The 17,766-nt window shown below is 32.2% G+C and overlaps 1 protein-coding gene across 11 annotated transcripts in view; it reads left to right on the top strand.

Moving 5' to 3' along the window:
- Positions 1-1,893: 1,893 nt before the first annotated feature.
- The window catches only part of LOC143234765 (protein fantom-like), an 84,432-nt gene continuing 68,559 nt past the window's right edge, over positions 1,894-17,766 (top strand). For 2 of the 11 annotated variants that reach the window (XM_076472368.1, XM_076472360.1), the window contains exons 1-8: positions 1,904-1,957; positions 5,047-5,134; positions 5,532-5,646; positions 6,258-6,375; positions 7,622-7,680; positions 8,921-9,015; positions 11,289-11,369; positions 15,072-15,145. In XM_076472368.1, coding sequence (XP_076328483.1) covers positions 5,550-5,646; positions 6,258-6,375; positions 7,622-7,680; positions 8,921-9,015; positions 11,289-11,369; positions 15,072-15,145 — 524 coding nt within the window. In that variant the 5' untranslated portion in view covers positions 1,904-1,957; positions 5,047-5,134; positions 5,532-5,549. Of the gene's footprint in view, positions 2,316-5,046; positions 5,135-5,531; positions 5,661-6,257; positions 6,376-7,621; positions 7,681-8,920; positions 9,016-11,288; positions 11,370-15,071; positions 15,146-17,766 lie in introns of those variants that run through there. The other 9 variants (XM_076472362.1, XM_076472359.1, XM_076472361.1 and 6 more) reach the window with 9 other exon arrangements.

Here is a 17,766-nt window from a genome sequence, read left to right as displayed (position 1 = left end):
GTAATATTCGTCAACCTCTGGCACCTAATAACTACTCAATGGCTTACAAAAACATTTGTAAGTGACTCACATATCTAATTCTTAACCTAATAACATAACATAATGTTTTGTTACCTACTGGTACATCTCGTTATCCTATTGTCTAAACTAATTTAAAAATGGTAATAAATAAAATTGAATAGAAAACTTATAGCCAGTCGTTATCAAACATATATTTAATAATTTTTTTCTCTTAAACTCACTTAAATTAACTGTTTTCACATTTGAAGTCAAGCCATTCCAAAGGTCTTACTACCATGTTATTTAATTCAGCTGTTGTTGCTGAAAATGACTCCTACTCTCCAAAGATTTATATTTTTTCCCCATAGTCATTCTATTCTTACTGTTAATTATGGACAAAATGTAATGCACCAACACTAATATTTCTCTTTAGAAGCTTAACCATACCAATCAGATCCCCTTCTAACTGATCTTTTTTTCAAGAAAAACCCTCTGAGAGATTTCAACCTATTCTCGCATGATAACTAGTAATCCTACTCTCAGCTCTTTTCAACAATTCAATGTTCATTCTAAGGTAAGGAGTCAAAGATTGAACATAATACTCCAAATAAGGCCTAACCAGTAACATATACAAAGAAATTATAACCTCTTTGGACTTGTATTCAATATTTCTGTAGATACAGTCTCACAACCTATATGTCTCAACTCTAGCAACAAAGTAAATGTTCTAATCAGTGGCGGATTTATGGTTGTGTAGGCCCAGGGGCTAATATTTTTTTTTTGCCCTACATCCCTGTAATTTTATATATAGAATAAAATTATCATTTAGCCCCCATAAAGACCATGAGCTCTGGAAATGAACCACATCTAGCCCCTACCTAAATACGCCAGTGGTTCTAAGACTGATTTTTAAGGTACCTCACTTGTTACCTTATTCCAGTTTGACTGAACTCCATTTGTAAGAACCCTCTGCTTTCTTCCATCCACCTTCTATTCTATCCGATTTTGCTACTTTATCCCCAGTCTTATAAAGGCAATGTTTTTACAAGCTTTTTAAATGGTACATTGCCAAATGCTTTATGAAATTCCAGATACATCAAATCTACATACACCCTTACCCTCGCCTACATAAACATTAATAGTTTCAAAAGATGTCAAAAGGTTTGTAGAGCATGATTTTCTATTTATGAAACCATGATATCTGCCCAATAAAATCCTAAGCTTTGTTAAATTGTTTTGAAAAGAATCTTTTGTCAGAGTTTACAAAACTGATTCAAAACCTTTGAGGAGATATGATCCAAGAGCCTTGCAGTGTTATGCAACGCCAATACCTGTGGCACAGCGGTAATTTTCGGACATTTTAACGCTGAAAACTGGGTTTCGATACCGGTTGTAGACAGAGCACAGATAGTCCATTATATAACTTTGTGCTTAAACACATTTTGTATATCGTAATTTCTTGACGAAATTTGATTTATTGGAAACTTGTTGAATAGGGGTTTTAAAAAATTATTTGAAAAACTAAATATCAGTCATATTGTGTCGTAATGTTGCATAAACTACTGATTAGAAAATGTTATTGCAGTTTTTACATAAAATTAAACGTGCACATTTTAGTTTATATGTGTGTGTGATTTCTTATAGCAAAGACACATTGAGCTATCAGCTGAGTCTACCGGCACTTTTTAGTTATTTATGTAGTTTGTGTAATACATATGTAAAAACGGCTGGTTTGGGTTGAGAAAAAAAAAATTTTGTGTAGAAGAGCGAACAATGTTTCGACCTTCTTGTTTGGGAACCTGACGATGACCGCTCTTTTATATAAAAATTTTCTCAATCCAAACCAGCCGTTTTTACATGTATATTTCTGATTATTATGTAGTTTGTGTAAGTTTTCACCAGTGCGTACAGGGGGAGTAACGAAACATAACTACAAATCAAAGTACAAACTAACGGAGTAAGTGTTTGTTGGGGATAATTTTTGGAAAAAGAGTATAACTTGTAAGTTTGCGTAATTTATCTTCCAAAAGCGAGACAATCTATGTTTTTTTTTTATTTTTTATGGTATACTGCATTTCATGCTATCTATTTAGGACTATGTAGTGCAATTTGTAAGAACTAACGATAATAATCATAAATAAATCGAATGTAGTTGGGAAGTTTAAGAAAGGTAAGGCTCCTGGGCTAGATAGTATTTCCCCAAGGGTTTTGAAGGCGTTTAAGATTGTAATTATAATTAATAGTATTGATGCTTCTTATGTTTTCTTATATAACAGTGACAATAGTAGGACCAGAGGACAAAAGTATGAATTTTGGTAAGGTAGGAGTCATCTCCATTCAAGATAGATTCATTTTTCTAATGGGGTGGTTGGCCTTTAGAATGGATTACTTTCAGATATGTTGGAGATAGTAAATTTAAGAGGAAGTTTGCTAACTATATGAATGAAAAGGGCTCACTTTAAGTTGTTAAAAAAACGAAAGAAAGTTATGTATTAATAGTTTTAGAGGAAGCAATAGCCAAAATGCACTAAATAGGTCCCATGTTGTCTCTGAAGGTTATGCAATTAATTTTGGTTCTACTAGTTGATTTACTACAACTTGCAAGTTCTAGTAGTACGTAAAATGGTTGGTACACCCAAATTACACATAATAATTTAATATTAACACTGATAATAAGTTTCATAGCATTACATTTTTTTTTATTAGCACTGCAGATTGGTTATTTGAATACAGTATGATGTTTTAAGAAATGTTATGTTAATCAGTTTCACTTTGATGTGGTTTTAACTTGAAGATTGAAATACCTGTATTTCTATCACTGACATATCCTTGCTAATACTAGGACTACTAATATTAATATGTTTGTTAATGAAACTGAAAAAAATAAAACAAAACAGTAAAAGAGTTTCATTAAAACCAAAGGTTAATAATAAATTAGTATAGTACTAAGAAAATTAATGCTTAAAGATAAAATTAAGATTTCACAGTAAGATTCTAGAGCCCAATTTTTAGATTATTATATATTTGAAAGGGTAAAATAATTTAAGAAATTCATTACAGCAATTTGAGCAAAAATTTTTGTGAGGTGTTTGCCCAGTTTTAAGAGATGTGTTGTTTGTAAAGTAAGTCATTGAAAGTTGAACATTGTAATTATACCAAGGACAGGAATGGAAGACAACATTTTAAAATCATTTCACATGATTCGGGCTATATATTATAAATTTTTTTAAGTTGGTTTTTATTCTCTGCAGCCTGTAACTGTAGTAAATAGGCAGCAAATTCTAATACTGTCAAGTGTACAGGTTTTAGTACAATAGGTGAGATGTGCATCTATGTGAACTACATTTATATATGCAGTAATGTCAAAAGAATTGTATATCGTAATTCATTCACATAGTTTGGTTTGTGTCTATATTATATTTTGTGTGTGCTAGGCAGAACATAACTTTCACAAAAATATCAAAAATGGAAGTATTACAGATAGGAAATTAGAATAAAATATCTCATATTTTAGTAGTATAGTTATAAACTGATGTTATCAGAATTAATTTGCACATTTTTTTGTTCATCATGGGAGTTAATCACAAACACTTGTACTTTTCCATGCTCAAAGAATATGATTGGTATATACATCAAAACAGTGTAACGTTTGGCCTGCCACTGAAGCAGAAGAATGAAAGTAGAATTAGTTTTTGGCTGAAATATTTCTTGGTGAAAAGTATACATCCATTGTTTTTTACATGTACATCCATTGTTTCTTACATGTACATTTTTGCAATAGAATATTTTTACAAATTAATTTCTTCTTTGCCTTTATATGGTTTGATGTAATCTTAGGACATACCAGATATTGGTTCACAAACTATAATGTGGATTTTTTTATGATTGGCTAAAAAACCAGAAGTTCATTGGGGTTTTATGTTTTTCACATAAAAACTAACTTCACACAAACAAAGTGTTGTTAGGTAAATGATTCTATTTACTTCCATTTAGGTTTGTAAAATGCAAACATAATAGGAATGTTTTTATTTTCTATCTCCTTCCAAGTACAACACTGGTAAAAATATTTTCCAGACTCATAGCATCAGCAGTTTTATGTGTGGACTCCACCTGGTGTGATGATAGCCTTTTAGTTGTTAAATGGCCAAGTATACCTAAAGAATACTTAATGGAGTCTTATTGGGGTCTTGTGTAACCTTATGAAAGATAAGGATAACAAGAAAGGGTGTGGTTGGAATAATGACTGATAAAAATATTTAAGGTTATCAGTTATCAACAAGGGAGTCTGTTCTGTTAATGCTGAGGTTAACAATAAAGAGTGTGGCTGGGATAATGACTGGTGAAGTATTGAAGGTTATCAGTTAACACAAGAGGTTGTTCTGTTAATGCTGAGGATAAAAAGAAAGTTTGTGGTTGGGATAATGACTGGTGAAATATTGAAGGTTATCAGTTATCAACAGGGGAGGCTGTTCTGTTAATACTGAGGATAAAAAGAAAGTGTGTGGTTGGGATAATGACTGGTGAAATATTGAAGGTTATCAGTTATCAACAAGGGAGGCTGTTCTGTTAATACTGAGGATAACAAGAAAGGGTGTGGTTGGGATAATGACTGGTGAAATATTGAAGGTTATCAGTTATCAACAAGGGAGGCTGTTCTGTTAATGCTGAGGTTCACAAGAAAGGGTGTGGTTGGGATCATGACTGTGTTAAAATTGAAGGTTATCTGTTATCAAAAAGGGAGGCTGTTCTGTTAATGCTGAGGTTAACAAGAAAGAGTGTGGTCAGGATCATGACTGTGTTAATATTGAAGAATATCAGTTATCAACAAGGGAGGCTGTTCTGTTAATGCTGAGGATAAAAGGAATGAGTGTGGTCAGGATCATGACTGTGTTAATATTGAAGGTTATCAGTTATCAAAAAGGGAGGCTGTTCTGTTAATGCTGAGGATAAAAGGAATGAGTGTGGTCAGGATCATGACTGTGTTAATATGTTGAAGGATATGAATGTCATTGATGTCCTATTCCTAATACCTACTTTTATTAGCAGAAGTTGGACATCAGGAACCAAGAAAAGAACAGAATATTTTAAGTTGTCAGTGATATGTCTACTGTAATGTCTGTGCAGTAGAAATTTGGTAAGTAGAAAATATATTGTGTTACTGTGTATTATGAGCTGTTACTGTACATTGTGAACTGAGTTAAATGAAGAAATACATGTTTGTGGGTGGTGGTGTGATTGTTGGAATATGTTAAGAAGGAATCTAGTTCTATATAAATATGTTGTCATGAAAGGGAAACCATCAATGGAGGTAGAGTGATGAGATGATTATGGTTGTAGAAAACCTGTGATGACAATTGAAGTTATCTATTAGTTAGCTGCATTCAGGTTTAGCTGTAGATCTGTACAGTTACATAATATATTTCTGATGATATGTTTAAATACAAGACTGTAATCATGTTTATTATTATTTTGCATTTCATAACTTCTCAGATTTCGGACCCAAGTTAACTTAAAAGTTCTCTTAACATTAGGTATATTTCACATGGCCAATGGCAGATGATCCTGACAGAGAATTATTTCCTGTTAAGGAAGTTCGACCCACATCTATTCCTGTTCCTGGTTTGATGGATGGAGATGGAGGTCCAAGTGAGTGAGTTTTGGTATTGATATTTTTGTTTCTTTACCATTATGAATGCATTAAAATTTGAAACATCATTTTGCTTTTGTAAATTGAACTAATTACATTGAAATACAAGCAAGATTTAATTGAAATAAATGAAGCATATTAACTACGCAGACTCTGTCTTCTAAAGTTACAGAAACAACACACTAACAAAAATTGATGTTGATGGGGACATGGGGTTAAGGGGTTAATATATGTCACCAATACAGCACATCTAACCCAGGATTTAATGTGGAACTAAATGAACTTAATGAGAAACATTTAAATAAGTTCAACTAACAATAAATCATCAATTAATAACTCTTAATACAAATATTTTATATCAAGAATGAGACTACATTTGAACCTTCATGCATAAAGTTATTTGTAACATTTAAGTTTATACATCCAATGGTTTCAATCCACAGCTGAAAAATGCAACACAGATGTTAAATGTTGTAAACATATGTTTTTTATTGTTTATACCACATGAGAAGTAAGTAAATCATTTTGATTTTTGTTAGTTTATGAGATGATGTTAATCCATTATTATATTATGTTTGTTTACTGATTGATCTCTAATGTTTCCTCTAAGATAAAAGAACCACAGCACAGTTAACCAGAGATGAAATAGAAGACAAGTATCTTCGTCTTCAAGATGAACATCTTATTCTGAAAAAACATGCAAGAAAACAAGAAGATAAAATTAAAAGGTTTGAAATATGAAGAAACATTTTATTTTTATAATAACATGCAGTGTCTGTAAAGTAGTAACTGATAAGTAACACCTTATAATTGTTACTTAGTACATTACTTATGGTCCAGTGTCTGTAAAGTAGTAACTGATAAGTAACACCTTATAACTATTACTTAGTACATTACTTATGGTCCTGTGTCTTTTAAAGTAGTAACTGATAAGTGACACCTTATAATTGTTACTTAGTACATTACTTATGGTCCTGTGTCTTTTAAAGTAGTAACTGATAAGTGACACCTTATAATTGTTACTTAGTACATTACTTATGGTCCTGTGTCTTTTAAAGTAGTAACTGATAAGTAACACCTTATAATTATTACTCGGTACATTACTTATGGTCCAGTGTCTGTAAAGTAGTAACTGATAAGTAACAACTTATAATTATTACTCGGTACATTACTTATGGTCCAGTGTCTGTAAAGTAGTAACTGATAAGTAACAACTTATAACTATTACTTAGTACATTACTTATGGTCTAGTGTCTTTTAAAGTAGTAACTGATAAGTGACCCCTTATAATTGTTACTTAGTACATTACTCATGGTCCAGTGTCTGTAAAGTAGTAACTGATAAGTGACACCTTATAATTGTTACTTAGTACATTACTTATGGTCCAGTGTCTGTAAAGTAGTAACTGATAAGTAACACCTTATAATTATTACTTAGTACATTACTTATGGTCCAGTGTCTGTAAAGTAGTAACTGATAAGTGACACCTATAAGGTGTTACTCAGTACATTCCTTGTTTGTTTTACTTTGTTGTCTGTAAAATTCACAATACCTCTGATGTATGTTATTAACAATTTGACTGTCATACTTATTTGTAAATATAATTAGATAAGACAGACAATTTAATATATAATTACATATTTGGATCTTGAATGCGGTAAACGACAGTCTTTGCAGCAGTACAAAAGTGAATATTAAACCTGGTTAATATCACAGGTTATAGTTTATTAATGTACCCATGGTAGAGGGTTTAGAGGTGATGTATGTGACCATAGTAGAAAATGTGTATTAAAAGTAAAACATAAAAATATATTGGCTTCATATTGCAGGATTGGCTCTTCTTGTAAATGTTATTCTTTATTCACATATATTACATTATGATTCTGAAACTGTTATCCTCTTTGTGTTCCTCAGTGTATTCATATTTAATTGACTGGCTACATTGGAAATTATTCTTTTTCTTTCTCACTTCAGATTAGCTACAAAATTAACAAGGCTTGTGAATGATAAAAAACGTTTAGAGCAAGGAGTTGGTAAGTAGAAACCATAGAAGTTGAAATATAGTATATCTAGTGACAACTATTCTGGTGTATAGTATATCTAGTGACAACTATTCTGGTGTATAGTATATCTAGTGACAACTATTCTGGTGTATAGTATATCTAGTGACAACTATTCTGGTGTATAGTATATCTAGTGACAACTATTCTGGTGTATAGTATATCTAGTGACAAGATACTGGTAGTAACATGTTTGATAAGGAAAACTAGAGTAGTATATCTAGTGACAACTATTCGGGTGTATAGTATATCTAATGACAACTATTCTGGTGTATAGTATATCTAGTGACAAGATACTGGTAGTAACATGTTTGATAAGGAAAACTAGAGAAAGTGAATATGTAGTATATCTAGTGACAAGATACTGGTAGTAACATGTTTGATAAGGAAAACTAGAGAAAGTGAATATATAGTATATCTAGTGACAAGATACTGGTAGTAACATGTTTGATAAGGAAAACTAGAGAAAGTGAATATGTAGTATATCTAGTGACAAGATACTGGTAGTAACATGTTTGATAAGGAAAACTAGAGAAAGTGAATATGTAGTATATCTTGTGACAAGATACTGGTAGTAACATGTTTGATAAGGAAAACTAGAGAAAGTGAATATGTAGTATATGTAGTGACAAGATACTGGTAGTAACATGTTTGATAAGGAAAACTAGAGAAAGTGAATATGTAGTATATCTAGTGACAAGATACTGGTAGTAACATGTTTGATAAGGAAAACTAGAGAAAGTGAATATGTAGTATATCTTGTGACAAGATACTGGTAGTAACATGTTTGATAAGGAAAACTAGAGAAAGTGAATATGTAGTATATCTAGTGACAAGATACTGGTAGTAACATGTTTGATAAGGAAAACTAGAGAAAGTGAATATGTAGTATATCTCTAGTGACAAGATACTGGTAGTAACATGTTTGATAAGGAAAACTAGAGAAAGTGAATATGTAGTATATCTAGTGACAAGATACTGGTAGTAACATGTTTTATAAGGAAAACTAGAGAAAGTGAATGTATAGTGTATATAGTGACAACGTCCTGTTAATAATGTTAAATTTCAGTTGTCAGATCATTTGACTTTTGAATTAAAAATTGGTAATTGTTAGTATGTGAGACACTAAAATAACTAGTTCCAGCATCTATTAGGATGTGAAACCCTGAAATAAATGTTTCTGTGTGTGGTTATCTGTTGGTATATTGTTTAGGAAGAAAGCGAGATGTGGAAACAGAAGAAATGGTGCAAGACCTTCAGGATAAAGTGAGAGATCTCGAACGGCAAAATTCACAGTTTCGTGAAAAGGTAATTTTTTGTGATTAGAAGTGTTGTCATATTGAAATTTGGTCATGAATGTTATCAAAATGTTGTGAGAGAAACAAGTAGTGAGGTATGTGAGTGAATAATGTGGTGAGAGAAATAAGTAGTGAGGAATGTGAGTGAATAATGTGGTGAGAGAAATGAGTAGTGAGGAATGTGAGTGAATAATGTCCTGAGAGAAATAAGTAGTGAGGAATGTGAGTGAATAATGTCCTGAGAGAAATAAGTAGTGAGGTATGTGAGTGAATAATGTCCTGAGAGAAATAAGTAGTGAGGTATGTGAGTGAATAATGTCCTGAGAGAAATAAGTAGTGAGGTATGTGAGTGAATAATGTGGTGAGAGAAATAAGTAGTAAGGTATGTGAGTGAATAATGTGGTGAGAGAAATAAGTAGTGAGGAATGTGAGTGAATAATGTCCTGAGAGAAATAAGTAGTGAGGAATGTGAGTGAATAATGTCCTGAGAGAAATAAGTAGTGAGGAATGTGAGTGAATAATGTCCCGAGAGAAATAAGTAGTGAGGTATGTAGTGAAATATCCCGAGAGAAATAAGTGTGGTATGTGAGTGAATAATGTCCTGAGAGAAATAAGTAGTAAGGTATGTGAGTGAATAATGTCCTGAGAGAAAACAAGTAGTAAGTATGAAATAAAAAGAGAGAAAATAAGCAGTAAGGTATGTGAGTGAATAATGTGGTGAGAGAAATAAGTAGTAAGGTATGTGAGTGAATAATGTGGTGAGAGAAATAAGCAGTAAGGTAAGTGAGTGAAATGTAGTGAATAAACAAGTCCTGAGAAACGTGAAATAATGTCCTGAGTAAATAAAGTATGTGAGTGAATAATGTGGTGAGAGAAATAAGTAGTAAGGTATTTGAGTGAATAATGTGGTGAGAGAAATAAGTAGTAAGGTATGTGAGTGAATAATGTGGTGAGAAAAATAAGTAGTGAGGAATGTGAGTGAATAATGTAGTGAGGTATGTGAGTGAATAATGTCGTGAGAGAAATGAGTATTGAGTGAATAATGTCGTGAGTAAAATTAGTATTGAGTGAATAATGTCGCGAGAGAAATGAGTAGTGAGTGAATAATGTCGCGAGAGAAAGGAGTAGTGAGTGAATAATGTCGCGAGAGAAAGGAGTAGTGAGTGAATAATGTCGCGAGAGAAAGGAGTAGTGAGTGAATAATGTAGCGTGAGGTATGTGAGTGAATAATGTCGCGAGAGAAATGAGTATTGAGTGAATAATGTCGCGAGAGAAAGGAGTAGTGAGTGAATAATGCCGTGAGAGAAACGAGTAGTGAGGTATATGAGTGAATAACTCTTATGAGGATTGGAGTTTGATTATAAGAGTAATACTCGTGTGGAAAGTTTTTAAGCTTCAAGAATTTAGATAAAAATGAATTATGAGTATGGAAGTACATATAATGTCAACATAGGAAAGTACAGATAACATTACCATGTGTGTAAGGGAGGGAGTAGGGAAACACAGATAATAGTATACGTATAAGGGAGAAAGTAGGGAAGTACAGGTAATAGTATATGTATAAGGGAGAGAGTATGGAAGTACAGATATCATTACCATATGTTTAAGGGAAGTGCAGATAACATTACCATATATTTAAGGAAGAGAGTCAGGAAGTACAGGTAATGGTACCATATATGTAAGAGAGGGAGTAGGGTACTATATTTTTAAGGAAGAGAGCAGGAAAGTGGAGATTATGTTATCATGTGTGTAAGGGAGGGAGTATGGAAGTAAAAGAGAAAAGAATTTGTGCAATGGATCAGTCATCTTAGGCAGCATTGTGTTTGAACTTTGGTATATAGACAGAGCACTGGTACTGTCACCCTGTTCATTATTGATACTTTCTCGCTGATATCTAAGTTTTGATGGTGTGACCAGAACTGATGTCTCTTACTAGATAAATCAATTGGTTCATAATTTATGATCAGAATAGATCGAGATATTTCTGTTTTAGATCTTGGTATTAACTAGATCATGAAGTAATTGATATCCTGAATAGATAAAGAGGTATTTCTGTTTTAGATCTATATATTAACTTGATCATGAAGTAACTGATATCCTGAATGTATCAAGAGATATTTCTGTTTTAGATCTTGGTATTAACTAGATCATGAAGTAATTGATTTCCTGAATAGATTAAGGTTATTTCTGTTTTAGATCTTTTGACTAACTAGATCAGCAGATAAGTGAACTGTATTTTCTGTTTACGTTATGTTGATCATGTACTTTCTTGTCAACTTTCAGCTATTGGTTGCTAAGCAACAAATTGTTTCTAACGTGAGAAGACATATGCCATATAGAAATGTGCAAGCAAGAGTTGATTCGGTGAGTTTATTTTATAATAGACATCACTCTTAGCTAGGTAAATGTTTGAACTGGTTGTAGCAACACTTTTTACATGAGTTCTTTACAACACAAGTACCTCTTGAGAAAGGTCTTAATTGTGTCATGAAAAGTAATAACTATAATGCTATCTTTATGACAGTACTGAGTTATTCATAAAAAATATTGCACGTATGTATTGTCTAAATGCTTATCTCTGTATCTCTTTCAGGATTTTCATGTTTATTTATGAGATTATTTGTAATATTTATAAATTTATGACTTTCAAGTAGTTACTAGGCTTATATGTTGAGCAGCTTCTAAGGTTTCTGAGAAGAACTAACTAAATGTGCTCTTCAGGTTTTGTTTTAGTACTGTCAAAATGATAGACAACATATATTTAATACATATATAAGTTCATCACATGTCATATTACTTGATTTCTCAAAATAGGTGTCATGAAAGCTCATATGCATTTATATAGATAGAATAGATTGATTACTGTTCGCCCATTACAATTTTAGCGACAGGGATACAATGTGGTGAAGAGTAGGGAGGTGGTCTGTGAAACCTTATAAGTGTAGTGAATGTTGATATAACACCCTAAAGTAAAGACCTAGTGTGAGATCACTTAGCCTACAGACAAGACCATAAAAAGTATTGTGAAAGAACAAATATCAATTGAATTTTAAATGTAAATCATTTATGAATTAAGATATTCTGTTATATCATTAAGATATTCTAGGTTATATCATTAACATATTCTATGTTATATCACCAACATTTTTATTAAAATAAATTTTTTTTTAATGAATGGATATTTTAAATTAAGAAATCGACAACTATTGTTCTAGCTTTCTTGTGCTTACATTTAATTTTATACTTTCAGTATTTAGACTAACATATTAGGTTATACTTTTGTTGCTAAACAAATTCACATAAAAGCCATTATTGGAATGTAGCATTATCAAAACACCCTGGCTTTTCTGTACATTAGAAATTGTTAATCTGATTTTTACCTATAATTATTTTATGAATACAACACATTCATGTAGTGAATGATTTTAAACCTGATTGGCTCACAAAGTAATTTAGTGCAGTTTGACTGCCTTGCCTGAATATTTCTGCGTCTTTGTTGTCAAGCTTGATTTCACAAAATTTATTCAGTTATCTGTGAAGTGTGAGATTAGGGTTTGGATGGCAGTACTTCATATTTGATGGGTTTCATACTGTTAGTTAAGTTTACACATCACTATCATCCATGTTGCTAGGGCTAAAAGAAGGTCTTAAATAGACATTACTTAAAGCCAGTCTTTCATCAGTCCTGTTTACTTGCTAAATTACCTCATATCTATCTCTGTGCTGTCACCAACGTAACTGATAGAAATAAAAGATTGTGAGAAGTTATTTGTTTTATCACCTAATTTGTACACCAGCTGTGTAACATACATTTGAAGAAAAACTCTTGACAGTAAAAGTTCATGTATAAATATTTACTTCAGTCTTGGATAATTACATGATATCTGTGACAAAAATATGAAGTTATATTAAAGTAACAAAAATTAATAAACGACAATGTGATGAAATATCTTTCAATAATCACTTCCTATGTGCATGCAAATAAAAACGTTGAAAATATATTTCAGTTGTGTTTTTCTGTGGGTGTAAGAAACTGTATAACTTGGAGTTTGGGATAAAGTGTTACTTTACATTTTATATACCTTTTGGTGTTCATGAAGACTGTTTATTCTATTGTAAACAAATACGTACTTTTACTCTTGACAGAATTACCAAACAATGACAATAAATAAAGAAACAAGTAAGTTGGGTACAAACACAAGATTAATATTTTACCATGTTCAACATGACGTAATCATCGATTATTTCTTTTATATAATATCAATATACTGATCATTTTCGTCACAGGCCTATTATTAAAATGGAGTACATTCAGTTTTAATTATGTTACTTGTGTGATGTCACTGTTGTTTAGTAATTAGAAACACAACTCCAGTTTTAATTATGTTACTTGTATGATGTCACTGTTGTTTAGTAATTAGACACACAGCTCCAGTTTTAATTATGTTACTTGTATGAAGTCACTGTTGTTTAGTAATTAGACACACAGCCCCAGTTTTAATTATGTTACTTGTATGAAGTCACTGTTGTTTAGTAATTAGACACATAGCCCCAGTTTTAATTATGTTACTTGTATGATGTCACTGTTATTTAGTAATTAGACACACAGCTCCAGTTTTAATTATGTTACTTGTAGGATGTCACTGTTGTTTAGTAATTAGAAACACAACTCCAGTTTTAATTATGTTACTTGTGTGATGTCACTGTTGTTTAGTAATTAGACACACAGCTCCAGTTTTAATTGTTACTTGTATGAAGTCACTGTTGTTTAGTAATTAGACACATAGCCCCAGTTTTAATTATGTTACTTGTATGATGTCACTGTTATTTAGTAATTAGACACACAGCTCCAGTTTTAATTATGTTACTTGTATGATGTCACTGTTGTTTAGTAATTAGACACACAGCTCTAGTTTTAATTATATTACTTATATGAAGTCACTGTTGTTTAGTAATTAGACACACAGCTCCAGTTTTAATTATGTTACTTGTATGAAGTCACTGTTGTTTAGTAATTAGACACATAGCCCCAGTTTTAATTATGTTACTTGTAGGATGTCACTGTTGTTTAGTAATTAGAAACACAGCTCCAGTTTTAATTATGTTACTTGTATGATGTCACTGTTATTTAGTAATTAGACACACAGCTCCAGTTTTAATTATGTTACTTGTATGAAGTCACTGTTGTTTAGTAATTAGACACACAGCTCCAGTTTTAATTATGTTACTTGTATGATGTCACTGTTGTTTAGTAATTAGACACACAGCTCCAGTTTTAATTATGTTACTTGTATGATGTCACTGTTGTTTAGTAATTAGACACACAGCTCCAGTTTTAATTGTTACTTGTATGATGTCACTGTTGTTTAGTAATTAGACACACAGCTCTAGTTTTAATTATATTACTTATATGAAGTCACTGTTGTTTAGTAATTAGACACACAGCTCCAGTTTTAATTATGTTACATATATATCACTGGTGTTTAGTGATTACATATAGTTTCAGTTTTAATTATGTTACATATATATCACTGTTGTTTAGTAATTAGACACATAGCTCCAGTTTTAATTATGTTACTTGTAGGATGTCACTGTTGTTTAGTAATTAGACACACAGCTCCAGTTTTAATTATGTTACATATATATCACTGTTGTTTAGTGATTACACATAGTTTCAGTTTTAATTATGTTACATATATATCATTGCTTAGTAATTACACATGTAGTTTCAGTTGTAATTATGTTACATTTATGATATCACTGTTGGTTAGTAACTATGTATATAGTTTCAGTTTTAATTATGTTACTTGTATGATGTCTCTGTTTTTAATACTTAGATACAGTTATATAGTGTGAGTTTTGAATTTGTGTTGTGCGTTTATGTTTATATATATTTAAATGTATCTTTATTTAGTTATGTTGATGTATATAGTATATATTATCTTCAGTGGAAAATTTTGCATCATTGTTATGCAGATTGGGTTTATTAATTGACTATTATTTGAATACGACACGATTTAAACTGTTCAAGCTAGTATGAATGGAAACTGAGTGGGTTTGTTTCAGGGTATACCAAAGTCAGGAATGATATCTCGTACTGGAACTCCTGTTATGAAACCTACCTCACCATTTTCACAAAGGTAATCTTCACAGTAAGTTATGAATCGTGTAATATGGTGTTTTGAATAGAATCTATACTATAGTAGTTAAATGTCATCTGTAATACGGTACTTTGCAAAAGCGTAAGGACAAACTCAAAAATTATATTTCAAGCTACTTTCACACAGCAATGTAAGGTAAATCCCAGGTGCAGCATCAAAAGTTTATTAATCTTCATATTTAGTACAACAGAAAGTCAGTGAAAATGCTTGAGTTCAGTAAACAGTTAATATTTTGTTTGCCTTTGTTTTGTTTTAATAATTGCAGACAGTCTTTCAGTCATTGTTGTAATATAGTTAATCAAAGTTCCCTTTGGAATTTTACTTCAAGGGTCTCTAATGCACTCCCATAAAGTGTCTTTTGATATTTTGGTTTTTGATCTGTAAAATTCCTGATCTGCTCAATTGGATTGAGATGTGTGGCCATTGAATCATTTGAATTACTTCATCAGTTTTTTCTTAGTTATTTTCTTTATAGGTTGGATGAATGTTTGGAGTAATTATTTTCTTGGCAGTAGAATATTTTATCAATAACATGTAAACCACTGGGTATATCATAACAGATCAATATCAGATGGTAGTTGTGCTTGTTCATTGCTCCATCTATTTTACAAGTATCTCCTGTTGCACCAGCACCAAAACACTTCCAAACTGTCACACTGCACCTCATACTTTGTGATAGGTGCTATGTGTTGATGTACTCCCTGTGGCAAATTAATTGAAACAAATGGTCATTTTACAATATATTCAGCACGATGGCCGGTGTAGGCTCGCTGGACCCTCTGATTTCCTTTAATAGTCATTATTTTACACATACTGCATCATTAGCTGTGTTTTGCAGTACAGTCGATCTATTTTTGGGATATATGACGAAATTTTGAGGATTATTACATCATTTGAAATTGCATTAGAAGTGCAAAGACCAGTCAAAAAACAACTTCTTACCAACTCAATGAAGAAAAAACGGTATCAATGGGGTCTGAAATACAAGAACTGGGTGCAATAACAATAGAGGAAGGTGTTATTCAGTGACGAGACTCATTTCTTCGTACAGGGTCAAAGAAGTCTGGATGTCTGCAGATCTCCAAGTGAGAAACTTTGAGAATCTCGCATCAATCAGTTCGTAAAACATCTCTTGAAGAAGTTGTTTTGGGGCTTTTTCAGCTACTATGGTGTTGGAGGCTTAGATATCGTAGAAGGTATGATGTGAGGACCACAGTACATCGAAGATTTGCAGAGAAGAGTTGTTCCAGAATTGAAAAAGAGATTTCCAGATGGATCTTGCATTTTTCAACAAGAACTGGCTCTGTGCCACACATCGAAACTTGTGAAGAATTTTATGACTACAATGAGGATAAAGGTGCTGGACTGGCCTGGAAACTCTCCAGACTTAAATCCTATTGAAAATCTTTGGGCAATCTGTAAAGAAAGACATCAGGGAAAAGACTATTCTATGAAATATAAACTAATTGAGGTCATAATTAAGGTGTAGTACTGAAATCCAAAAATTAGTAAAGATTGCAGTCAACTTGTGGACTCGATGTCAAAGTGGATTAATGATCTTCTGAAAAATAAAGGTGGTCATATCATGTATTAATTTGTGAGTAATTTTTATATTCTCAGAAATAAAATGCAAAAAATTGAAAAAATTGTAATTTTCTGTCTTGTTTCAATTAATTTGCACAAGAGTGTAAGTATCTTTCACTTTTCTTCTGCCTGATGTACACTGATAGGTTCTATGTATTGAGGTAGGTGTCCTTTACTTTTCTTCTGCCTGATGTACACTGATAGGTGCTATGTATTGAGGTAGGTGTCCTTCACTTTTCTTCTGCCTGATGTACTCTGATAGGTTCTATGTATTGAGGTAGGTGTCCTTCACTTTTCTTCTGCCTGATGTACACTGATAGGTGCTATTTAGTGAGGTAAGTCTTTCACTTCTGCCTGATGTACACTGATAGGTGCTATGTATTGAGGTAGGTGTCCTTCACTTTTCTTCTGCCTGATGTACACTGATAGGTGCTATGTAGTGAGGTAGGTGTCCTTTACTTTTCTTCTGCCTGATGTACACTGATAGGTGCTATGTGGTGAGGTAGGTGTCCTTCACTTTTCTTCTGCCTGATGTACACCCTACACTTTGAACCAAATATTTCAAACATGGATGCCTCCCTCCATAATACCTATACTAATCACAAACAGTAAAGTTTTATACTTTTAGCAAATATCAGTTCCTTGACAATATTTGGAGATTGAAGTACAAAGTTGCTTAGTTGATACATGACCAAATATTCCATTCTCATTGTGTTGTTTTGATACTGTATAGCTGGACACTTTTCTGTCTTTTGGTACATGGTCATGTATGTCATGCTTGAGGTCAGTGGTAATCTTCCTTCTATCCTAAAGGCTGAATAAACAAAGATACTTAACATTAGTATCATTGAGTGTAGGTGTTCTGCCTCTTCCTTTCCTATTTTCAAATTTACCTGTCTCATTCTCATGATATTGGGTGTGTACGTGAGTGTTTAGAGAGCATTTCAATTCTGCAACAATTTGTCAGAGAGTCCAACAAGCATCATGTAAAGCTTTTGTTCAAACTCTCTGCTCTA

The sequence above is a fragment of the Tachypleus tridentatus genome, chromosome 12, assembly GCF_004210375.1.
Source record: "Tachypleus tridentatus isolate NWPU-2018 chromosome 12, ASM421037v1, whole genome shotgun sequence".
In the NCBI taxonomy this organism is placed as follows: Eukaryota; Metazoa; Arthropoda; class Merostomata; order Xiphosura; family Limulidae; genus Tachypleus; species Tachypleus tridentatus.
The sequence above is the reverse complement of the archived record's forward strand: the minus strand, read 5'-3'. Positions and strand labels throughout refer to the sequence as shown.